This window comes from Anopheles stephensi, chromosome 3 (genome assembly GCF_013141755.1).
Source record: "Anopheles stephensi strain Indian chromosome 3, UCI_ANSTEP_V1.0, whole genome shotgun sequence".
NCBI lineage: Eukaryota > Metazoa > Arthropoda > Insecta > Diptera > Culicidae > Anopheles > Anopheles stephensi.
Genome location: NC_050203.1, coordinates 41,177,503 through 41,204,148, shown reverse-complemented (window position 1 = coordinate 41,204,148; position 26,646 = coordinate 41,177,503). Strand labels below are relative to the sequence as shown.

At 41.4% G+C, this 26,646-nt stretch overlaps 1 protein-coding gene across 3 annotated transcripts; it reads left to right on the top strand.

Moving 5' to 3' along the window:
* Nucleotides 1–473: 473 nt before the first annotated feature.
* LOC118512283 (protein N-terminal glutamine amidohydrolase) lies at nucleotides 474–26,646 on the top strand. Of its 3 annotated transcripts, none has more exons than XR_004906279.1 (5): nucleotides 474–2,341; nucleotides 19,331–19,633; nucleotides 19,882–20,006; nucleotides 20,095–25,355; nucleotides 25,466–26,631. XR_004906279.1 is itself a non-coding variant. In XM_036056505.1 (4 exons), exons 1-4 carry the CDS (start codon nucleotides 2,271–2,273, stop codon nucleotides 20,229–20,231), a joined length of 636 nt encoding a protein of 211 aa, XP_035912398.1. In that variant the 5' UTR covers nucleotides 474–2,270; the 3' UTR covers nucleotides 20,232–26,631. The 3 variants fall into 3 exon arrangements, 1 of the variants encoding a protein (XP_035912398.1); XR_004906280.1 differs by having other exon boundaries at nucleotides 491–2,341; nucleotides 20,095–20,468; nucleotides 25,466–26,646; XM_036056505.1 differs by having other exon boundaries at nucleotides 20,095–26,631.

Genomic DNA, 26,646 nt, shown 5'->3' with positions numbered 1-26,646 from the left:
GAAGCTGCTCGGTAGTTACTGCCTTTCCAATTCCAGGAGGAACGTATTCGTGGTCTCTTCTGACGTTCTCCAGTCTTTTACCTGAAGTTCCTTGAAAAAAAAAAGCAGCATATAGTAAGATCGCCGAATAGAAAATATTTTCAACTTGAATTCGCGCGCCAAACGTTTGCATTGACGTACCGCAGCTCAATTTTACACAAATCGTTTCAACTGACAACAAAACATGTGAGATTAAGCACGGTCCACACAATCCATCGTGCTACACAAAATTCATACAGTAGTTAAACTATTAAAAGTTTTCCAACAACTTTTGGTGATCAGTTTTATCTATAAAATCATAACACACTGAATGGGTATTTTGAAGAAAGCGAGTCGTTTACGTATTTATGCATCAACACTGCCTGTATTACGCCACGAGAAACCGTTCAACATGTGGGTACGCAAGCTAGCGTGTGTAACCCGTGCTTAATCTCAGCAGTTTCCGCAGCAACGTTGGGTTCTTGTGTTGTTTTGTTGATGAACGTGCTCGCTCGCGCTACTTTCTGCACGCGTCCCGAGATTTTCCGCGAGAGAAACACAATAGTGTGAAAGAAGAGAGTGCCAGGCCCTTACCAGGAGGGTGATTCCGTCGCAACGTGCCAGTGCGAGAACGTTATCCGTGGTTTGCGGTCTTGTTGCGTTATTCTTCACGTCCGGCCTATTTGTGGCATGTGTATGTGTAGTGCCGTTTGAGGTCGCGCGCATCCTTCCCTGTTTTCCTCCCCACCCCATAACAACAACAAGAAAACCCCACCCCTAGCTGGCAGAACCCTGTAGGGGTTTAACCGCAGTTATGCACCATCATACATCATCGGCAGCGCGATAGCGACGATATTCCGGAGCACCGAGTGACACACGGCCCAACCTCCTGCCGAATGTGGCGTACGCTTCACTGAGAATGCGATTGCGATTGTACCCGAAGCTGGATCGTCGTACATTGATAACGTAGCGCAAAGGATGACATCAGTCCGCAAACTGTAGGAACGGTTAGATAGGAATATATTTCCCTGGTTTCCTCCAAACGTCCTTCCGGCCCCTTTCCAGCAGCAAAGTTCCGGACTACTTGCACGGTGAAGAAGGTACATCCAGCATAAGCTATACAATCGGTATCAACCTGTAACCGTCGGTTCCGTAAGATCAGTTAATGCGTGGCCTTCGATTCGATTGGAAAACCCAACTGGTGCGGTGCCCTTTGTTCACAACCTACGTACACCTGCGTACGTACACGCCACAGATTCCGCAGCATCCTTGATCGAGTGTGTGAGGCAGGAATGTGTTAATCGTCCTATTCGCATCGATTTATGTTGTGGTGAATAATTGCAAGTGAATTATTACGACAGTCTGCAGATTGTCCGAACGGCTAACATATTTCTCGGACTGATTTATGTTTGCTACGTGCCGTCTGGGAGCAGTAAGTGCGTGTGTCTGCCTGTGCGTACCGCTGGAGCGTGCCAGATAAATTGAAAACATACACCGCACTGCTGGAGCAATATCAATAAAAGTCAAACAACAGTAATCCATCAAAGTAGCTACTGCACGGCGAGTGGTTGAGGACGTGTTGCTAAGGAAGCAGCGGCGTGCTGGTGGCGGAAGCGTCACAGGGAAAAACGAGGAAAAAGTTAATATTTATTTAGTTTTTTTAAGTCCTCCCTGCTGTCAAATATTTGCAAATCGCGCGTACTAGACAGCGGATGTCCCAGTGTTAAGAAGTGTGTATCGTTGCTCGCCTGCGTTAGGTGCGTCCTGCGAGAGAAAGCAAGTGAGTGAAGCGCCGTGGGATTCGGTGATATCGCAAGCTGAGTACGTTTTCCGTTCGGTGGGTGCGTTCTGTGCCATTTTGCACCGTTGGGTGATTAAACGAGCGTGGCAGAGGCATACGCCAAAAGCGTATGTGCTAGGGCGTTGGTACGCGGTGGTTGCAAGGAAATCCCGGAGCCGCCGATACGAAGTATAGCAGAATATAGAACAGCATCAAGACAGCAGGCAACGAAGAGCGTTCAGCAATAACAACAACTTTAAGGCTGCTCGCAGATAGCTTGCGAGAGGAAAATCTGCATCCCCCCTTGACAGCCGTTTGATTGAAGTGTCCGTGTGTCGGCCACGAGGAAAACTCATCGCGGCAAGCCGGAGCGTGACGAACCCAACACGGCACGTAGAAGAAATATAGGTCGAGAGCAAGGCAACAGTCAGCGAGGCAACGAGAAGCCGAGCGCCAGCGGAGAGCTGTGAAAATGTCGACAAACGATGCAAACTTTATGCTGTTTCCCAACATCAACGATTGTTCGTACGTTTCGTGTTACTGGTAAGTGATATTTAATAATTGTTTCTGTACACTCTTGTTTGCATATTTGCTTGCAGCATCAAATTTGAGCAACCTCTCGTTATTTACAGAGAAAATGTGTATGAGTGAGAGCGAGAGAGAAACCTTAAGAGAGAGCGAATTGCACGTTCACCTGACACAACAATAATGGCCCGTTGCTGTGGTGTTGCGGCTCCGGTGTCCCGGGCGCTCAATCAATCTTTTTAACATCAATTTATGTTTTCCTTACGCCTCGCCGAGCATTTATAAACATGTACACGCACCCACTGCTACGACGGTGTGGGGTGGTGTTTGCCTTGGACGTATTTCACGGTCTACACACATACTTTTGGGCCAGCATCGCATTTGACAAAGAAAGCTTCTGTTTATCTTGTGATGTCAGAACAAAAAGAGTGAGACGAGAGAGTGAGAGCGCGAGTGAGCGTGCGAGATGACGAGTGTGCACAACAGAACATGCAAGCGTTTGCCGTACGCCAATGGAGACGCCTGGTGGTTGGTGCGGAATTTTGGAGATCGCTTTCTTTTTTTCCATTTTGGACGCGAGCTGGAAAAGAGCACACAATTGGCAAACGAAGAGTTCCCTTGGCCCTTTGGTCGGTGAGCGGTATCCTTTCATCCTAGGCCAAAAGAAGGTTGGAAATTGTGGCCCGAAATATGCTCGGGTCGAGGTTAAATGCAATCCTACACTTCTGCCCCTCTGTACACGCTTACCCCACCGTGCTTTTTCCCGCATTTCACACATGACCGGAAAAATGCTTTCACAAAAATGCGTGGAATTCGTCTGTTCAGTTTCCTTTGTAGACTAGAATGTTTTGTCGTCCTTTGGTTTTGTCTGTCTTCAGGAGACCGTCCGTGAATGTTGTTTTATTTTCCAAATTCTGGGAAGAAAATGAAAGTTGCTACAGTAATGCGAGAAACGTATTTCACAAGCTAACGACACGTTTCGCACTTCTTAAGTACTTGCTTTTGATTCGTAAAGTTACCGAAATGAGTGAAAGGCATGCTTGCCACATTGATAGAAGATTATAAAAATGTGTATTAGTGTAATAATTACTCACTGATTAGCTAGCATTTCCTAACCTGACCAACATTAAGGTGTATGGAAAACTCTTCGGGCTCCTTGCTACCACCTGCGCCAGGGAAAAGGTCTCGTATGTGTTCTCTTCAATCGTACGTTCGAAAGGGTCATACGAGATTGTGAGGTGGAAACTTTGCAGATAATCTTCTATGAGTCAATTCTGATCTTAGGGTACGCTCAAGACATAGACATCATTAGAAAAGCTCTGCTACATAGCAAAAGCTTACCAAAGGATTGAACCAGAGAAACGGCCCTAAACCACGGCTGCAAAATAAACGAAGGGAAAACTAAATTGAAGGTGGAATCGCCAGCTACAAAATACTGTTTTATGCAAGAGTGATGTACAGATCTGTTAAATGGGTAAGAACCGAGACTGCACGGGGTTGCACAAACTAGACCGGGCAACCGGACTTCCTGAATGTCGGGGGAGTAACCAGACGATAAACCGAGCTCTCCAGGCTCTCCAGATGAATTTAGGGGCAGTCCCAGTCACCCTGTCTCAAGTAAACAGCTGACTACAGAAAGCAGAAACAATGTGTACAGGTGTACAGATAGGTGAACGCACTTATGCAGTCGTCCAAAACATCACCTTTTTGGGGTCAAAAGTCAGCACCGCCAACAAAATTTATGTTGAGTAACGCACAAGGCTGCTGGCTGCCAACCGGTCATACCACATGTTGAGGAAACTTCTCCACTCAAATTATCGGTCGCGGCGGCAGAAGCTGGGACTGTACAGAACATCTATAGTCCTAGTACTTACATATGCCTCTGAGACATGGACTCTGTCTAAAACCCTACGAAACTCTCTTAGTCACGTTCGAGAAGAAGATGATCAGAAGGATTTATGGCCGCGTATGTTTGGAATGACAATGGGGGAGCCGCTACAATGACGAGCTCTACGAGCTGTACGATGATCTCACCATCGTGCAGTGAATTAGACTCGTAAGGCCCCGGTGAGCTGGTAATGTCATGCGAATGTCACCGGAAGCTACAGCCCTTAAAGTCCTTTTAGGCCGTCCACACGGAGTGAATCGATTAGCAGACGAAGGTGCTGAACCGTGAGCGTTATCGAGGATTGTTTAGTTTAGTTTAGTCTCAAACTCTTGGCTCAACAATCTCATTCAGCTGTATTGGTAGATCATCGATCTTGACCAATGCTCTCCAATAGCACAAACTTAATCCAAATCACGCACTTTATGCTATTACCTTGTTAATAATATTATTTATATCATTGATGATATTCCATTAACCAATGCTGTAAAAACGAATCCATCTGCTTGAAAGTGAATATTGAAAACCATCCCAGTCAGTACAACTGGAAACAGATACCCGCTGTACCCTTTTTATACTTCCAAATGCGAGGATAAAGTTCACAAACAGCTAAATATTCATGGGGGCAGCATGATGCTTCATATCGAATGCCAGGTAGCATAGCAGCAGCGTATCCTTTCGGTGCGGGATTATTCCGTTGCAAAACGCAAAAGATTTTTAATCATTTAATTTTTGTGCAGCGTAATGGAATAATTTGAAATGGAATAGATAGAAATGGTTCGTGTGCGGTCCGGTGCACATTTTACCTATTAACTTCATTTCCATTACAGCCACGTAATTTCATCAGAGCGAAAGCAGCGTATCATTGGTGATAAGAAGCGGGCTGTGACATTCCACGGCGGGTGAATTAAGAGCCGCAGCGCGCGGGCGAGCGAGAAACATAAGAATGTTTATACTCTTTTTTTTATTTCTTCTACCCAATCGTCATCATCAAACTGGCTAACGCTTTTAGTCCTGTTCGCCACGGAAAGCTAAAACGTCTTTCGGGTTTTCCTCTCCTTCGTTGTGTTTTATGATTTCTTTGGACCATGCTCTCGGCGGGCGGCCACTGCTGAATATTATTCTTCTCGGTTTTTTTCTTTCTTTATACTTGCTTGACCATCAACTACAGGGAAAAGATACTGGCAAATGCGGTTGGGGAGCAGTAGTAGCAGCATTGGAGTATTACCATCGTTGCTCGTGTAGCCAATATATATATATATAGGGCTAAATATTCAACAGAACGCTCCGAAGGGAGTGCCAAAAGCATGACATTTTCGGAGGAAAACGTTCCACAGCACCGGACCGGGGCAATGAATGATACCCGGCCGTATTGCGGTCTTCCTCCGTTTCCAACCCATCATTATCGTCTAACTACAAATGAGAAGCATCTTGGCGCCAAGCTGGGCTGTCAGAAGGTTCGGTGTATGGCAATCTTGCCTGCGGGCACGGACAGGGAAAGCACATTGAGGATGTGCTTTTCTTTTACGTGCAATGTCCATCGGCCCCCATTTGCACTCTGGCCTTTGAATTATGTTGTAATGTTTTAGGCTCCCGTTTGCTGTATCTTTCACTGTATTTTTTATTTGTCTTTTCTCCGGGGGTGGGGTTTTCGCATAGTTTCGCATAATGATGCGCGCGTGTGTGGATTATACGTGAATGTACCCCGGTGCAATTTACTCTTCTAAACGATTCATGTTGATTATACTAGCACCTCACCCACTCATTGTGTAAAGGCAGTGGCGAGTGGTTAGACATAACGATAATATCTTAGCAATCAAATCAAATGAATGTAACCATTATCGAACATCGCTAAAGCTTGTGTATTCTGTGGTATAAAGGTATCGGCAGCCGTTATTATCAGGGATAAGGTTTTAGATTTGATGTACAAATTTCGGTATTCAGAAATTTAAAGTGGGTAAAGCATTGGTGCGATGGATTCGAGTGGCTTTTGTTTATTTGTGATACTTTTGTTTAGCGATTAGCTGTTCTTCGTTGCGGAAATATCAAAACACGCACGCATACGCATACCGTACGCTTCACTGTCAAACATGTCGCAAAAGCGCTCATGGGGAGTTTTCACGCAGAGGCGTGTCAGAACGATCGAGATATACATGTGTAAATTTTTTTTGGTTCACTTTACTGTCAATAACCTTTCCAGAACAGACCCCTCTCGGAACTGTTAACCTTGAATGGCACGCAACAATGGTTTTGGGCTAGATGTCATAAAAACCCAACACTTTGTCGCCGTTTTATGTTAATGTACATTTCTTTTCTTTTTATTTGACATTAGAGCAGCAATTTTGCTAAAGTGTTGATTTAAACCGATTTTTTTTCGAACATTTTATAAAAGTTATATAGAAGATTTTGGTCTTTGACTTTAATTTTAAAGAGTGCCTGGTTATTATTAAAAAGTAAAAATAATATACATTTGCTCGCATGAAGTAAGTTACTGAACTTTCAAAATTTTAAGCTCATTTGTTGAAACCAAAATTTTGTGCATGCTGTTCCGTAATAACAACGGTCACGACCACCGCACACGAGCGCGATGGTGGTTGGTAAAGCGAGCGTCATCCTATCAGAAGTTTATTAATTTGATGAGCTCTTTGTGCAAAGTTTACTCTCCGACTAGGAGTGGTTTTTTTTTGTGTACGTATGCTGCAATGCTTTAATTTACTAAGCACATAAGCACATAAGGGAAAGCATGTTCAGGGGGAAGTTTGATGTTTTAACTTTATTATTAATACATGATGCAGGCCGGGTGAGATTGTATCGGAAAGATTGCAAGACACTTTAGATTGATTTTCTTTGTCTTTCGAAAGTTGGCTTGCGGCGTCAAGCGTCGATAAAAAAGGGGGTTCGATGGGATACCGGCGGCTTGTGACGAGCTTCCGTTGTAGAAGGACAGCGTGGCTGACACGTCTGTTACGAGCTGTTACGAATGGAGCCAATAAAGCTGGACGTAGTGTTTTGTGTTGTGTTAAACGAGGTAGTCATCGAGGATGAAGAACGAGTGTAATAAGAACACATTTTAAGCAAACACACACACACACACACTTACACTCCGGGGGTGAATCTATCTCGAGGGATTTTATAAGTTCGCAAGGAGACGCAGCCAGCCGTGTACGAGAGAGGGTCCCGGAGGTTGGAGACGCCGGAGGTTGGATTTTTATGCGCATCGCATGCTAACCCATAATAATGACCACTTCACAGCCTTTTGGTAAGCTTGCAGGCATCGCCGAGCTTCCTGGGTACGGTACGGCGGTAAGTTGGCGATTCCTTCGTCTGGCAGGCGACCCACGGTCACAGGTTTGATGCACGCACGATTTGGAGTGTTGTGCCCAGCACGCTAAGCTGTGTAAAATACGAAGCATAGGTCTGTTTACTCACCATCGTAAGCGCGTTAGGTGCCGACGATACTAGAATTATTCCAGCAGCAGTAGCAGCAGCAGCAGTGGCAGGACGATACCAATTTGATGGCGTCCGGCGACTGGAGACCCGCTGATATACATCGCACCAACTTTGTATGGTGCCCTACATTTCTGGTCACATACCCATAATTTAGTTGCTTTTGAGTGCTGCCCCTGACTATGATGGTAATTTGAAAAATGGAAACACACGGCTACGTAGACACCGGCACAAACCACGGACACGTATCCTGCGAGGATTGAAACGGGAAAGGCACTTGGTATGGTATGCGCTTTGCTTTTGACTGGCCCGTACCACCGTGGCGCTGAAACCGGCACCAGCACCCTCCAGAGCTCACTCACGACGGTGGTCAGTTCTACTGCCAAAGAAAGGTATGGAAATCATGTGCTAACCCTACCGTAAGCAAATTTCTAGAGTGCTTCGTCGTTACCCGGCGTTTCTTGGGTTGATGGTAGATCGCTTGTAAAAACTGTTGCGTTCCGGATGCTATCACATGTTACCGCAGCGTACCAAACGATGTATTGCTCAATTACAAAATAACCGAGGTAGAATTCTCACCGGCATCGTGAATGATTAGTGTACGGGAGACATTTCTAGGACGAAGAATTATTCAACATTATGGCATTATTCAAATTGTTTTGTAAAGGTTACCTGATTCGGATAAGATGTGTTAAATTGTTTAAAGTAAATTTAATGCATGGTTAATGAGAGTGTCGTTTGATAAAGTTGTTTCGAATAATACCAAAACAGCGATAAAAAAAAATTAATTTGGAATTGGTTTTTGCAGATTTTTGTTTTCATTATTTGTATGTAAATTTCTTGTCGAAAGCTTGCGTTGCAGACAGGTTTAGCGCCGTCGTCTGGCAATTTAATATTCCGGCATTTCTGGGCAGATGTTTCGATTCTCATATCTTTTTCTTAATTAAACGCCTCTTCTCTCCATATCTTTGAAGACTTAACAGATTGTTCATTGGCTTTGTCATAACACGATCGGTTCATGGGCTCCGGTTTTACTCGGCAGGACTGGGATCCAGTCCCATCCGGATCGGTCCCCCGTCGTGTCCTTATTGTTGTACCATCCTACTACGTGGTAACAATAAGCCATTCGATGACATACATGACTTAGCAGTTCGTTAAGGCAGGACCTTCAACACATTCACATTACTTTTTATAAAATGTTCGAAAAAAATCGGTTTAAATCAACACTTTAGCAAAATTGCTGCTCTAATATCAAATAAAAAGAAACGAAATGTACATTAACTAAAGTCTTCTAAGTCTTCGAAGCGAAGGGTAATTCGCCAGTTTTGGACAGAGTCTATGTCTTAGAAGCGTATGTGAATACTGGGACTATCAGTGTTCTGTGTAGGCCAATAATGGTGGGCCAATTCACGTCAGGAGTTTGAAGTCGAGAAGTTTCCTAAGGCTACATTCTAACCGGTTGACAGGCAGCACCCATGCACGTATCACAACACCTATGTTATTATTGGTGCAGACTTTTGACCTGGCTCAGGAGACAGCGGTGCCGGTCTTTACACGGCAGGACCGGGGTTCAAATCTCATCCAAATCGCCTCCCCGTATGCAGAGCTGACTACTTTGCTACGGGTAAAATCAAGTCACAGTAAACCAGCAATGGCTGGCCGAGGCCTTTCAAGGTTTAGTGCCAAGGAATACGAAGAAGAAGAAGACTTTCGGCCGTTGATGTATCAAAGGTAACAATCATCCATGCTTAACTATCGACTGCGCGATTAACATTGTGAATTTAAGCATTCCTGACAATATGCAATGCTGTTCGTACAATTTTCGCAAAGCTGACTACAATAAAATCAACTTTATGCTAAGCAACATTGATTGGTCGCGCATTAACTCATCCTTAACAGTCTATGCAGCCGTTCACACTTTCATGACCAGCATTCACAGCATATTATCGCAATGCTGCACTGCATCATATAGACGAAAGGTGTTTACTCCTTGGTCGAATAGAATGCTCAAATCACTGAAAACCGGGAAAGCGAGAGCACTTCGTTTATACAAAAAAATAGAACGCCAGAAAATAGAATCATATTATCAACTGTTGTCAACAATTACCGAAGGTTAAACCTTGCACTGCAGCGCCAATACAACGATAGTTTGCAATCCAACATTACACGTAATCCTAAAGCATTTTGGAGCCATGTTAACAGCAAAAGAAAAGATCATACAATTCCTGGAAACTTAACACTGGGTAGCAATACAGTGCATACTCGCAAGGAAGCTTGCCAACTCTTCGCTGACAATTTCAAAAAAGTTTTTTAAGACAACAATGTTGCCCATAAACCTATGCTCGAGCGCCTGCCTAAGGATGTTTTCGACTGTTCCATTTCAAGTATTCCTGTGACTCCGGACGCGGTTGCTTTTGCCATCAAAAAGCTGAAATTTTCTTTACACCTGGCCCTGACGGAATCCCTTCTGCATTGCTTATTAAGTGTGCCGAGACGTTGTGTCGTCCTATCAGTGACCTATCTGCATTATCGCTTAAACATAAAAGATTTCCTGATGCGTGGAAAGCCTCATTTATGATACCGATCTTTAAGAAAGGAAGCAAAAGCTGTATCGAAAACTACCGTGGCATCACATCGCCGTCAGCTTTTGCGAAAGTACGCGTATCGCTTGTCTTCGCGGCCCTTATGTCACGTTGTTTGCAGTACATATCTCCATGCCAACATGACTCTATGACAACAAACCTAGTTCAATTCACGTCTGCATGTATTAAAACAATGGACACTGATTTTCAAGCTGATGTGATATATACAGACTTCAAAGCTGCCTTCGGTCGTATTAACCATAATATTTTACTGAAAAAACTCGAATGGTTAGGTATTTCTGTAGATCTTGTAAAGTGGTTTCGGTCTTAAGATAGAAGATTGTGAATCGGATGCTTTTGCCAGCACCTTAGGGGTTCCACAGGGGAGCAATCTAGGACCACTTCTATTTATTATATTTTATACCAACTGTACAATGACAGCACGCTTTTAACCAAAAACACTCAAATGCTTTGCTATGCCGACGACTATCGCCATTGGAACATAGACACGAAATAGCGCAATATGTGTTTATGGCCAAAATATTAAGAGGGGAAATTGATGCTATCTTTCTTCTCTCGAGCATCAACATGAATGCGCCTGAAAGGGTTATTCGCTCCGGCCAAATTTATCCGTTTGCCATGAACTAGATCAGTCTATGCACCACATGATCCTATTGCAGACATGAGTAGAGTTTTTAACAAGCATTTTCACAATTTTGACTATCACTTGCGTATTGCCATCTTAAAAAGCCGAAATGGATCGCGTGTAACACGGACAGGGCTAGGTTAGTTAATAGATTTAAGTGGTTAGGGAATGCCCTTTTGGATGTTTAAATCTATAGCACAATACTAAAATAAATAAATAAATAAATAAATAAAGGTAAAATCAAGTCAAGGAATATCAGTTAAGGCAAGTCAAGACCTTTCGAGGCTGTGGAGCCAAAAAAGATGAAGAAGAGCTTTGACCCGGATAGCTTTTGACCACCCGTACATCACCCCAGCGTTTATCATTGTGTGTGTGTGGCAGGACCGCTGGTGGTGTTACCACTATTTTGCTTTTCGCCGGGATAATCTCCAATCCAAGGTTTAGTGCCACTTGATCGATCTTTACCAAAGTAACGTTCTGCCTTTCGATCTAATTGCTTTGCATAAATCCAATCATAATTCGACACAAAAGTTAAGAAAATTAGCACCAACTCATTTAAACGTGAAAATTTATTCAAGTCAAAAATTTCGAATAGATTTCGGTGCTGGTTTAACTACATTTTACATGGATGTCCTGGTAACTTGACGACCTTGCGGGGTCGCACGTCCGGTGCCATTCTCATGATATGACCAATCTGAAGCCTGGTGAGTGTAATTCGCTGCATGATGGTGAGCTTTGGCAAAAGGCATTCGCCAGTTTTGGTTAGAGTTTATGTTTCAGAGGCTTACGTGAGTTCGTCGCGATCGGTTTTTTTTAGTAGAGAAGTATCTTTTGAGCATGCGATCGGTGTTTTTAGTAGAGAAGATACTTCTCTTGGACTGGAGAAGTTTTGAGGAATAAGGGAACACCAGTAATATTACCAATGTTGGTTATCGGTATTGTGTTTAAGATAATAAATTGAGAAAATTGTTACATTGCCGCAAAAGATGCCCCCAAAGCATCGGATATTTATTTGAAGTTGACATAACAACCTTCTTCGGATTCGATTTGATGCGAGCTGAGTCATATTACACCTGTCGCACAGAAAGAATATCAAAAAAAAATGTTTAAAGCTTTTATCAACAAGCGTACTGCAAAAGCTGTACCTCACTAACCAAACTTCTGGGTTGGCTTGAAATAATCTACTCCCTTTGCTTAATGCTTCTCATTTTACTTTGTCGATCTGTGTTTAAGACGAACAAATATCCAAGCACCATGACCACCATCCTGCACCAAAGCTTTGCTTGGATAATCAAAAGAGCAACTGCAAAACACTCGTACTTGCGAACGGCAGAGGCAACCAATGGCAAGTATGCTCTTGCAACCATATTTGTTGCTGGTGGTTTCTTTAATCTTTCATGTATGTTGTTGGTACGCAAGGTACGGTGTACCACCTTTCTGAATCAAACGCTACCGAAAGCGCTGCGCCGGGCAGCAGGTTATCTTAGTCACTGAATTACACCCTAAATGACCTTCGCTATCCTTCTCGCTGTACATCGTGAATAATACGACAAGTTAAGCCGGTGGTGGCGCGCCCGGGCAACGCCATTTAGGTTAGGATTTACTGAAAAGCTTTCGATCTGACCTGTTTATCTTGCAACCATCCGCCTCAAGATGCTAGACGATCAAAGACGTGATGTTTTGCCGTTTGCTTTCTCTGTTTTACTTGCTCGTTTTATGTGGTACTTGTTTACAAGCCCTTGCAGATGCGAAGGTTTATCTCCTACACTACCAGGCCAGGCCGCATTTTCCGTTTGAATTTTGCGTTCAGTTTCGGTTGTTTTGTGATGGCTCCAAGAAAAGGTTAATCCACGTGCAGAGCACCATTTGCCGGAGCGCCCCGGTGGAGCTTTACAGTGCTAGCGCGGTGCTTTTGGTTACGTGATACCATTGAGGCAAATTTGGTGAACTGTAAGTTTGTTATTGTTAACAGAAACTTTGTGAATCAGCAAAAATAAATACACTTGCCAGTGCCGTGCCCTCGGAAGCTTCGTGTACGCGCCGCGAATTATACAAAAGTGCCTCGTATACTTTAAGGAACCTATCAGGTGCATAGCTAATTTTTCCTTTTGTAATGCTTCGGAAACATGTACATATCTGTTATGCAAATTTAAAAATAATGTTAATTTTCTTTAAAGTTGCATTAAACTGATTCGGGAAGTGGGAAATATGACCCTGAAGGAGTTGATAAACTCTGAACCTTTTTTTTCTCTTGAAAATTTTCCTTTGATTGATTTGCATAATTTCATATGAGTTTGCGAAGAAAATGTAAATTCTGCACCACTTACCAACGGCATCCATATGGGAATGGAACGCAGGCATATTTATTTCGAAAATGGTAGTTATCATTCAGCCTACACCTTCTCCATACATATAGCACTGATCAAGAGGGTTCTCTGCTGTGTCCTTTCTACAGCCGTTCAAAGAAAAGACAGCGGCCATGTCTCCTGGCAATAAAGCATGGGAAAGTATTGCGAACATTGACAAACAGCGTGATTGGTTTTGCATAAGGAGCAGTGGCGTCGGAACACACCAGCTCTTGGTCTATAGCGAGCCTTGCGTCTATAGAAGGACCACTCAATTGAGGCGGAGATAATCAATTCCACTCGCTCAACTTCACTCGCACACTCCAAAACGAATGGAATTTATTTGAATAAATCCCTGCCGTTGCACAGGGCAAGACGACATGTTTATCGTCCCCACCACGGCGAGGCTCGCCCGAGCAGCTGCAAACGAGTCAAAAACGAGGTCCGATGAATTGTTTTACTCCCTGGTGGATACATAAAAGCCGTGCCATCTTCATTCACTCACACTCACACCTGTGCCGCCCACCAACACGTTGAGTGATATGGGTTGGTTTAATGTCCCTCCGGCCTCGTTCATGATTTTACTCTGAAAAGTGGTAACACTTGCGAGCAGATGATGTTTTCTTTTATTACAATTGAACGTTGAGCTGTTTGCTTTGTTATAGCCTCCGTGTGCCTATGTGTTTGTTTACTTTTCTTAAAGTTATCTTAAATTTTACTAACTTTTTAAAGTACTTTTATAGGGTGTACTACGTCGGTTCAAGGTATACAAAGGCTATTGCGTATAAAGAGTATTATTTTCCAGTGAGTATTGATACGCTATTTACCTTATCGTACATCAACGATCAGGGTCGAGAAAAGTTTCTGAAGTTCGTTCTCCTTTCTGCGACCTTGTACCCTTGTCAGGCGTAAGAAGAAATGGGGTTTCTTGTGTGGTTTTTTTATTTGTGCTCTCATATAAGTATTTTACGTGCATGCAATCATCATGTATCCCAAATGTGCGTGACGTGAGGTAATGGCGTTAGCGCACGTAACCGGTACGAGAGTAGGGAAAGAAAACTGTCACCAATTTTCACCTTCGTCTATTGAGGCGCCCGGCGCCGTTGACCAATCAGGGGTCGGTTGAATGCAAAACTATATTTCTTACCTTTATTGTCAATGATATCAAGAGAGCGCTATGTAGGAAGAAAGGTGACCTCGTAAGAGGAAAGTCCTATCGTTAATGGTAGTTAAAAAAAATATCAGAGGCATTGTTCAACTCTGCAAACAAATTAACAAATCTGTTTTGTACTTTGTAGCTTAATTTTTCCTTCGAAATCATAATCAAAAACTGTGCATTAATCCATTGCACAGTATCATATCGATTGTAATACAAAGAGTTGCTGGTAAAAAATCGCAAAACCTTCGCTGGTTCGCTGCTGGGGTAAAAGGCTCGGTTTTTATTAACACATGCTACCGCGCCTTCGATTCAACAAGATGAGGTGGTAAATTTCGTCGAACATCGAACGAAGGAAGCGGGATCCCAAAAATATAACTAATTATTTTTCCATTAGCGGAAAAACCCAATCATGCCCCGCCCAGTATCGCACACCGAACGAAGGCTTTTGGACACTGCGCTTCTGAACAGCCAGAACATCCTGTCCAGGAGCAAAATTAAAACATCTTCCACTGTCTTGCTGAAGACCTGAAGAGCTGAAAAAAAAATCCTTCTAAACGGCAAAATGTCTCTTCGACTTTGTTGTGCATTCTGACCTTATTTGGTGCAAAAATGTTGGAAATAGGGTCCGAATGATTAGGCTACAATATTATTATTATATTTCAATCATGTAATTAGAATGACGTGCTTAGGTTTGTGTGAAATTTACTTTTCTGGTGCTTTTTGTTTTGTTTTGCTATTCATTTGATCAGTTCAGGATCTCAGGATCTAATTTGCATTGAAAATTGCGTGAGGCACGGTATGGCCGTGCCGGTAATGATGAATGGGACTTTCTCATTGCACAAAATGGAAAACCGAGTCTGCGTATAGGATTTCAGTTTCTAATTATTTGTGAATTTATTACGCAAACCTTTTCCGCCATCCATTATAATATGCCGGCTAGGTATGCGGGGCTGGGATGAGGGTTGGAAAAATGATAATGATAATGGAATTGTTGTACTGTTTCCGGGCGAGCTTTCGATACCAGTTCCTGTGATCCCTTACCATTGGTTATCGATATTTTAATATTTCAGTCCATATTAAGCGTGATGGTCTTTGGGCAAGCCGTTGCAGCTTTGACGCTAGCTTTTAGATTTAACGTTAAAAATGGTTGATTAGTCTTATCGCTTTGAATATAAAATCATAACTTTTATTACTCTACGATGGAAACGGAACAGTGTTCCCAATGACCAGCAATAACTGAAATGTTTGAGGCTCGTATCAGACTCAGAGCGACCCATAGGAGAGTGTCGAGACGCATGCATGGCTATATTTGCATTTGGTGCTTTACTCTTCGCGTTTGCCGAGTACGACGCATACTCATAACTAAAATGACATAAGTAAATAACGGCCAGCCAAAAGTTAATCAGTGAGCAATCTGATTTGCTCCTCTAATGGAAACGATAAACAGACCAGCGTCAGCGGCAGAACTGCCATGGCTCCGACATAAAGCGTACGTTGATTGGTTCGCGTAAAAAATAAACAGTTTTGGAGGCTGTGTGCAATGTTCAACGAGGAATAAAAAAAAACACACACACACACATACACGTATGTATGTTTCCTGGCTGGCTGGCTGGCTGGCTGGCTGGCTGGCTGTCGTCTCACATGCCGATTGAAGATTAGAATCATGGCGAGGGGCAGCGATATGAATAAAAAGGGGAAAACTTTTCTGCCCGAGCACAAACACGCACAGACAGTGGAAGGTCTCGAAGCAATGAAATATTGAATATCATTGCTGCAACGAATGAATTTTTAACCTCTATATAGCGTATTATTTCTTTGTTTTAAAAGCATACCGTGGCGCGTGATCGTAATAGTGTGTATGTGCATGGCGATAATGTTCCTGCACGCGTTATGCTTTATACCGGGCGCTCAGGGCTCCATCAGGACGCAGGTGGGTTTCGGTGTAACACATCACACAGTTGTGACAGAATGTCCACATAAAAGCATTAGAAAGGCTGATATTTATGTCGTTGGGGTATACTGCAAATCAAATGCGATACCATGATGAAGTTTCTATCGTCCTGCACCAGGAATATTCCTGCTACAGTGATAAAAACAATTCGCTCAGTTATATGGACGAGTTGAGTGCAGCTGGTGTCCGGATTGTTACCAGTTAACCTAGGCTAAAACAAATGCCACAACTTGGGGAAAAATACAATTACACTGTCGAGGGCTTTGCTTCCATGAGTGGAAAGCAAGCTCTACTCACGGTAACCGCCAAAAACAACAGGAAAGCATGCACTTCGATTACGATGTACCTAAGTGTTTTATCTCTTCTTCGTGTTACTGGTGTAACAGCCTTTGCTAAATCCTTCCCTTTGGTAAATTGTTCCGGTCACAATAGCCCCTGAGTGTCTCCGAAGCCCGCCCAGCCTTAACGTACACTCTCCCAGCGGGACCAGTTGTTTCAACCTAAGTAATGGGAGTTTGATAAAGCAATAAGCATTCTGCTTGCTTGGTACAGTGCTGCATTGTTATTAAACACGATTCAATGTGTTTTTAAATTTGGGCTAAGATTTGCTTGGAAATTTATTTATGTTAAAGAAATTGTTTGCTAATACAAAGATAAAACGAAACCTGTTGATTTTATGTGATAGAAATGTTTTTTTAAATATATGGTCGCTCAGGCAGTAGGACCGGGTATCGAATCGCATACAAACCGAAACGTTTCTAAGTGACCTAAAAGCTTGTTAGACCTACCCAATTTTACAAACATAATTTAAATCGTCCTTCCCACCATCAGATTGGATTTTGCTCTTATGCATCGGAAGACATTAATTAAGTTCGTACGGTCGTCAAGATATTGAGGGGTTTTGTCTTTGGTAATGCTACCGCTGGCCGGGAACAGAACGTTAAAGAGCGTAGGGTTCCGTTTACTTCGCAGAAGCTACGAATTAATTCCTCTGCAAATAGGTCGGTTCACTTTCGTTGAGCCTTTTGCGCGACATTAAAAAGAACCCTTTCGATGGATATTTCATTCCAATGGGTAAGGATTTATTCGATCCACTCAACAAAAAGCATGCCCTTTTGCGCGCTGTTTGCCATTCGGTTCCGGCCGTTTTTTATATATTTCGACCCTACCGACTCAAGACTATTCCAGAAGATTGACGAGTCGGGGCTGATGGCAGCAAAGCGTTGGTGATTTCGGGACAAAGAGTGGCGAATATGAATTGGAAAGTGTGGTGGAAAAGTATTTCTCTTGATCGTTTGCTTATTGTTCTGTTTGCGAAGGGTCGTTTTCGTTCGTTCATCGCTTTTGGCCATTGTGGTATGGCGTTAAGAAAATTAAAAAGTGATCAATTACCAACAGAGTTCTCGAGCACAGCGATGTTGATTTAACGTCTACGCTACTTTGTATCGTATGGCGTTTACGTGTCATACTTTGAAAAGCGTTAGGTTGAAGATATACGATTCATTCATTTTTGATGACTGTTTTTAATAGATCTCAATAGATCCTCCGATAGTTGATTAAAAGCCTAAGCTAACCTTTGACTGGTAACTTCAAAGCAATGATCTTTGTGTGAAGGACGCCAGCTGTCGAAATGATTTCCACATCTGTCAGCTGTTCGATCACTGTCCTTATGGGAGCAGCACCAAAGTTTTAAGAATTTCCACCCGGAATAATTGGATAATCTTCAACCGTGCAGCAATCCTTCCCCGTAAACATCAGTTCAATAGCAAACCTATTAATCTTGGTATCGAAGATATGCATACTAAAACTCCACCTGCTTACCTGGAAGGACTGACTGCTTAAGTAGAATGGGAAATTCCCCGGATCCTTCAAATCAATCAGCTGTGACTCCGTCTTAAAGCTATCAGTAGAAATATGAACTGGATGTTCGATGTGTTAGACAAGATGTCCACTTAATCTCCCTTCTTCACATTCGGTCCTTACAACTGTAGTCTTGAGGATTCATTCATTCATTCGGGATTAAGGTGTTTGCTAGTACCATTTTAAGCAAACAGCATTGGTCAGGCGTTACAAACCATGAACTCATGTTTATGAAAGCTATAAAATGTTTCAAATGACCTTCAAAGTAGAGCATAAAATTTTCATTACGATATTGGATAACTGGTGCAGCAGAGAAGTGCCTGCAAGAGTGTTGCAATGTCATTTCGCCTGGTGGAGTTGCAGTTCGCTTTTATTCCATTTTATACTCGTGCTTGACGTTCTGGTTAAGGAACATACCCCCTTGTAAATACAATTGGAAAACCTCGACCTTGTAGTGAATTTTTTTGGTGTTGCCAAAACGTACTGCAGCAGCCGCAGTCGTCGGGTTCTACATTCTCAGTGCTTTTGAGTGCCTTCGCAATGCCGGATGCTGGTACACTTCCGCTGGTTATGATGCTGTGCGAGTGGCAATAATGCTGCCGAATGCCGGAAGAGAGATTTTTGTTACATTTAAGTATTTACCGACCAGAAGAGTTGTTTCGGATAGAGTCTACAACCTACAGGCAGAGCATATGTGAATGTTGAACATGTAGGAAATGTGGAGCAGTAAATTTGAAGTAGAAAGTTTAGTATTTTTTAACTTTATTTAAAAACCAATGTTTTTTTAGGAGATTTTGAAGTATGTCCTACGGGGCAGGAACCGTTACTCTCCTGGGAATGTGACCTAAGCTACATGTTGCACGATAGTAGTGATTGTAGCGAAATTACTCAGCAGTTATTCGTCACACTACCAATCACCGGCTATCAACTACATAATCAGAAAGCAAAGGAATGACAATTTACCGTGTTGTTTCAAGTACAATAATACTATGAAAAATTCAATTTTAACTTGGCTTGCTGCTAATGTATTACTCGATATACTTAGTTATAGAATTTGTACAGAATAATTGTGAAACGTTTCATGTTTAAAAATCTTTCATTCTTTTCGTTTTTTTTTTTCTCACAACTGTAGCGAAGAAAATGTTTGGAAACTGTGCGAACAAGTAAAGAAAACGTACCCTTCGGAGCTGCCGAAATGTTACGCTGTGTTTGTGTCGAACGAACGGCGCACCGTACCCCTGTGGCGACAGAAGGCGGGCCGGGGCGACGAGAAGCTGGTGATATGGGACTACCACGTATTTTTCATGCACAATCCGTCGCCGAACCGGTGTCTGGTGTTTGATCTAGACACCACGTTACCGTTCCCGACCTACTTTCATAAATATGTTACCGAAACGTTTCGATCGGATTATGCCTTAACGCCGGAACATCACAGGTAGGTTTTTGCTCGTCAGCCATATTCAACAATCATTAGCCTCAAGGTTTACCGGTTCTTTTTTTGTTTTTGTGTTCGCTGGTTTGCGCTATCGATTTCATCCGCGAAACAAGGGCAAATCAAACGGAGCGCTCGGATTCGATCGTTAATCAATTTGAATCGTGTGTCAAATTTAATTCGTTTTGTTTCTACTTTTATCCATACACCTCCGTTTCGTTTTTCGTCGGGCGGGACACTTGGGACGGCAGATTCTTCAGAGTGATACCGGCAGAAAAATATCTGGCAGAGTTTTCCTCCGACCGGCGGCATATGCGTAGACCGGATGGATCCTGGATCAAACCACCGCCGTCCTACTCACCAATCCAGACCAGCGGTAAGTACGCGGGCTGCGTTTGAGTTTGAATTGGAAAATCTGCAAATTAGTTTGAACGATACCTAAAACAACTCGTTTTGCGTTTCAGCGAGCACCCACAGCCTAGACGATTTTATTTGCATGAAGCCTGGGAAAGGGCCGGGCGCGGTATACGATCTGCTACATTTCGTACAGCAATTCTACAAACCGCCGGATCGGAACATCGGCACCAAAACGCAAAATTAAAATCACATTAAGGAAGGCACGGCGTTTCGCGGCGAAAGAATGCTTATTAGCGATGCCGGTGGCACTAGCTAGCAAGAACTAATTAGCAGGAACTGTAAGCGGCAATCCGATGATTGTGCACGCTTTGCGCTACCGGATACGGTACGGTGCAGAGGCGGAGGCGGATACGGTACCTTATCAGAACGCAACACCAGAAAAACAGCACCGTGCCATTGTATAAGCAGCATTAAACTGTGGGTAAGTAAGTGTGTGTGAGTGTGTCTGTTTTGGGGCCGAGCACTAGAGCGTTTTGCATGTTTCTTGTTTTTTTTTTTATTTGGTTTGGTGCGTGCTAAAGGCAAGATGTTGTGAAAAACTTTAGCTACCATTACTAACAACGTAACCGTTAGGCTAAGTAAATTTCGCTACTAGGCAGAGGAAGGGGAACCGAGCGATGAAACGATGGTTATAGCCATTTTTCAAAAATTATTCGTAAAAATCTATTTAAAACAAAAAAAACCGATGTTATTTTGTAGATGGAATTAATTTAAATTCATAGCTATTCAATGGAAAATTATGACACGCTTGAAAATGGCAGAACAAATATAAAAGCTGCTTTCACAGCTTCAAGACTATCGGTATTGGGCAGTGTTTCGTTGTTGAAAGGGTAGCCGTACGACACACCACTACGCATTATGAATAATCTTAGTTGAGCAATGCGGTCGATATAAAAAGACGGTAAGGTGCAACAAACACACAAACACATATATTACGATAAATCAAAATCAAGCTGAATGCAGAAAAAGGAAGCAAGCATTACATCAATTAAGAGCTAAATTACGGATTGCGGAATGCAAGACTTATTGTTATCTAATGTAATAAACGTAACAACCCGCGATACATCGTTTGGGAAATGGACAAACAATATTCGTGATTACCGATCCAATGCAAATGTCTCCTAAACAATAGTAAAAGTGCACCATCAGAAACCACAAAAAAAACACGTTGAACAAACAACAATAACGAACAACAAACAGCGGCAAATCTCTGTTTAGACGCTGAAACAACATAAATCTCATGGATTTATTTAGTGTGAGATTCAAATCAAACAGGACGTATGCATACGTTACCTAAATAAATGCACACAGCCTAACGAAATGCTAGTTGGCAAACGACGAACGAATCAAGCATTATTGTATGGAAATATATCTTCTACTCTACAATGTGATATTAGTTAACTAATTACAAAACATTACAACACCCATGCAACCCATGATGAAATAATTACACGACACCTAAAAAAAAAACAACAGCAGAAACACACAAACACACAGGCGTGCAATAAGTTGAGCGTCGTGAATCAACTGGAAGTTATCAAAAGCAAATTTTAGGAATTTTTTAACAGTTCGCCACAATGCGCGCACCACACTAATTGATAAATTGATCATCGCTTTGTTGTTGGAACTAGTGATGGAAGGAACCACTCAGTAAAGTGAATTAATTCAGAGTGAGTTAGAGTTAGAGTAGTGAGTTAAATCTTATGCTCACTCTTTAAGAGTTAAATCTCGAGGAATGATTCAGCTCTCCGTACCGACTAATCATTCACTCACTGTGTTTTAACTCACTCGCTACGTTTTAATTCACTCACTATTTCTTAACTCACTCACTCGTGAGTTAAATTTCGCTTCGATAAATTAAAACACGTTGGCATGATGACCAACATACAATTTCAGTCAATACAATTAGTTTGATTATTTATTTAAACAAAAGTCCGCCACCGTATTGTCCAATACAATTAGTATTTGAGATAAAAATACTGTAATTCGATGTAAATTAAAGCGTACTCAGTGAGTTAAAACATAGTGAGTGCGTTACAACGAATGAGTGAATTAAAACGTAGTGGTTAGTCGGCACCGAAAGTTAAATCATAATTGAGTTTTAATTACTCTTAGTGATGGTTTAAATCATCTCAATCATTGCTAAGATTTAACTCATTCACTCATTCGGATTCAGTCTGCACATCACTATTTATATCATTTAATGATGACGGACCGATGCCGTATTGTCAGACCTGCCCATCACTAGTTGGAACTCTTTTTTTTGTATGCTAATCTTTTGAAAAGCCACAATACATAATTCAACCGACTTGCACTGCTCGGGTTCGTTTATTTCGTAGAAAGTTTCGTTTAAAGTGTATATAGTTGAAAAATCAAATCAATTAACAAACGACAATCCTTTTGTGTGTAATTATTTCATCGTAGATATGAACTAGTCTCACAGATTTGTTTTTCGAACGCAACGCATTTCAAAATATAACTATTGTATTTATAGAACCATTAAAATTTACTTTGATGATACACCTTTAACAAGCTAGCTGAATTAATAGTAGGTATAAGTGAAGTAATGCACATTTTAAACCACCAACCAACCAGTGTAGGAATCCAAGTCATAGATATCGGTTTCAATTGGTTTTGTTTGTTTTTTAATGATGAGATTTTCAAAGTAGCTTTTGTATTTTAAGTATCCACGATGTTTGTTGTCCAGATGTGCAAAACACGAAGCATAATATATTTACAGGGAGTATAGTTAAATTAGAAAGAATATTAAAGTTTGTGCCTACTAGCGGGCGACTATTTTACAAAGTACGTACGTTTCATACAACTTTATCGAAGCTCAGTTTACGGGTGTTTTCATACATGTTTCAGTAGTAACTTTATTGCTTTTACCACTTTTACCAACTAAGCTTTAGCGCCAGATGCATTCGTTCATGCCAAAATCGTCCTATTGCCACCATACTTTTGCATGTTTGCAACTGTTTGATAAGTCTATTGAAGGAAGGAAAGAGCACCCTAGCAGCTCTTCCTCTCTCTCTCTAAATTATACAAAATTTGCTTTACAAACGATTTGCGTGCTAACCAGAAAGAAAGCGTATTTTTTGCCTCTTTTTAAAAAAGCAGTAGCAAAACCGTAATTCCGTTAATTTTTCCGATGGCGAGCACGAAAATGTGGTGAACAAATTTACCTAGCAATCGCCAAATTACTTATTGAAACTGAAATCTTTTGATAGACCTTTTGCAATCATTAAACATCCATCCACACGGTGAACGGTGGTGTTTTCAGTACCTCTAAAACCAGTGTAAGGCAATTGATAGGCAGACGGCCCCTCATTTACTGGCTACGATTAATCGCCGACAGTTTTCTGTACTTTAAGCTAAATAATCGGCAAGAGACATAGAGGGCATCTTAATACATCACTAAACCAATTTTCTATCTCAACCGCACCCGTCTTTGAAACTCTTAGTAAACATCTTTGAAGCATTGCACATGAGCAAAAGTCGCGTTTGAGAGCAAAGAGTTTGAAACGCTTCTCGACTGGTGTGGTATGCTGAACTCGGTCAAAATGAATTCATAGCAAACACTTATTAAACAATCCGAGTCCATTACGGTTAAGCTCGTTGTTAACATTTACCACCCTCTTCCTTCTCACTGTTTGTAGTTAGTGACATAACATAATTATTAACATATTTTATGCTACGGATTTAAAACTGAATATGAAATCCATTACGTTTACTAGTAGCAGTATGTATTCACTATCTGTATACAGTTTGGCGAGGTCTATACTATAGCATGGATCAGCGTAACTAACGGTTTAAGATTATATAAAAAAGCTGACTAAAATTATCCTTACCCTTTTACATCTTAACAATGATACATTGCATGAGCCGTACTACTGTGAAGTGAGTAGCACATTGTGTAGAGCAGAAGCAAAATCAACACACAATTTAACGTTATCAATTGCAATAATGTCGTTCAACGGATACTGTTTTTGAAACATTTATTTTGTTTATTTTTATAAAAAAAATATCATAACTAAAATAATGTACTTTGCACAAAATTAACTATTTCCTAATGGCCTCACTGTGTCACCTCACTGTAACGATGAGACAGTAAATGTAACGTATTACAAAGAGCAATGTAATATGTGGTACAACCAAATGTAATTTAATCCGATACGTGGGCACTATTAATATTTTGGGAATTCGAAATCAAATTCGAGCGGCACTAAAAAGCAGTGCTTATGTGAGAAACGTGAAGACTTGACGGTTTGACGCCGTATCGTCAACACAGCACTAGAATTTTCCTTTATTAAAAATTCAATTACCTATAATTTGAGCCGAAGCGTTTAAGTTTACCTATTGGAAGTTTGTCGATTTGCTACTTTTGCATTTGATTTGCTATTTGATTTGTGTCATTATTGCACAAACTTATTTTCTATCTTACACATGGTAACCTCCGTTATAAGCTTACAGGGTTTCTCAGGCCAGTTCAGCATTGTAACACTATAGTGTAACAGCATAAAACGCTAATTCGACATCGTATATGCAATTCAACCTTGTTTACCCTTTTTGAACATCGGAAAGCAGACTTTGCAACTCTTCTGGTTGCGAATGTTCCAAAATAACAAATAGTGCCCTACGCATACTTTGAGTGCGGTGTTACGTCTATTGCTTATTTGTCTGTTGCCATTGGTATCACCAAATCATTCGTCTGCACGTGAATGATACGTACAACAACTGACATGCAAAATGTTGAGACTATCTTTTAAATGCAAAGAGGAAAGAAAGAAAAAAACGAACGTTAACATTGCAGTAAAGGGAGCTGTGCGCTGTTTGCACGGCGATAAACTTTAAAATATTGAGTACATACATTTTAAGAAGCGTAGTACACTAGTTGGACTTTTTCAGTTGTTTTACGTATACAGTGCGCAAGTGTGATAAGGCATCAATCATCCTGTGGCGTTAGTAGTCTTTCTTTCTCTACGTGCGGTTTTTTTTCTTCCAAATTTAACACTTCACAGCAGCATAGGAGTGAATAATAGATACAAATTATGATTTCCGAAAGCAAATTAAATCCATCGAAATAAATATGCCACTCGACAAGACGGTCTGTCTTTAGGCAGATATGCAGAGACACAAAACCAGTTTATATCATCGATAAGTCATATAAGTTGGTCGTTTTTAACGATATGAGTAGGAGAATGATTCGAGCAAACTATACTCACTTCTTGCAATCCACATTGAACCAATTTTTAATGCACTCGTGTACCTTGGGCTTTTACGAAATATATACACAACACACAACATGGTAAGTGCATATATTTTTCGCTTGATCCTCCTGTAACGTTTTTAACCTAACCAAACAAAACTCCATTCCAATTCTTCCACTGTTCTATATCGCTTTCCTCTCTGCTTCAGCCACCACACATGTACAACCCAATGTGTCCTGTTTGCACGCGATGGACCAATCAAACCCTGCTGGAAACATTGTAATGTGTAATTCGTGGGGACGATTTTTAAGCGAACCATTTTTCATACCGACTACGGTTCAACCAACCACCCAGCACACTTTCCCATCCTTCCTATTACACGCAGTTTTGGTTCAATTTTGATGTGCGTGATACACGCGGTTTGAGATAAACGTAAACTAATGGATATAGAAGTAATGGTTATATTATGATGTACGAGATAAAAAAAAACAAACATAGTAGCTAATCGTGAACAATATTAACAAAATAACTGCATTTCATAGCCGTTTAATAAGACTATTTTGCTATATACTAAAAAAAATAAAAAGGATATTAAACCAACTAATTGATCGCACACCGAAACATGCTGTAACCCTGTGCAAATATCAAACTCGATCCATTTTGATGTGCATTGTATCTCACACAAACAAACACACACACACACTCGCACACAAACATACAGGACAAAAAAAAAAACATACACACACTAAACAAGTAAACCAATTAAAATTCCTGCATTCGGGTGAAAAGATAAGACAGCTCGAAGGAAGCAAATATCAAGTCGCACAGGGATGGCAATGCTTGCAGGCTTTTTGAAATCACAAATACAACTCCACAATGAACAATGCACGTTCTATATCTTTTCAAGAAAATGATTGAAGAAAAAGAAAAGGAATACAAAGAAAAACCCGCTAATGTGTGCACAGCTAGTGTGCAGCGTGCGATCGATCGTTTATTCGAAAATTTAAAACAAAAAAGGCAGGTTTTTGTTTAAATCATTGTTATGGACAGACATTCAGTTTCTAAAGTTGTTATGCAGAGCACAGATCGCGCAACGGATAAAGGGGGCATGAAAGGGGAAAACAACTATTATCGATGTCTTCACCGGTGCAAAACAAAAATTGTTAGGTAGTTGGGGAAAACAAAACCTAATGTACGTGGCGTGGTATGGTGGTGAATCATTTAGATAATTTAACGGAGCAGGAAGCGATGGGTTCAATTGTGCGATAATAGATGCAATGCTGAGATGAGAGACACACGATCCAGAGTGGAAATACAAAACGAGACGTGTACTCAGAAAGAAATGACGCTTCAATAAAAAAGATGAACAATGCATTTATTTGGACGGAA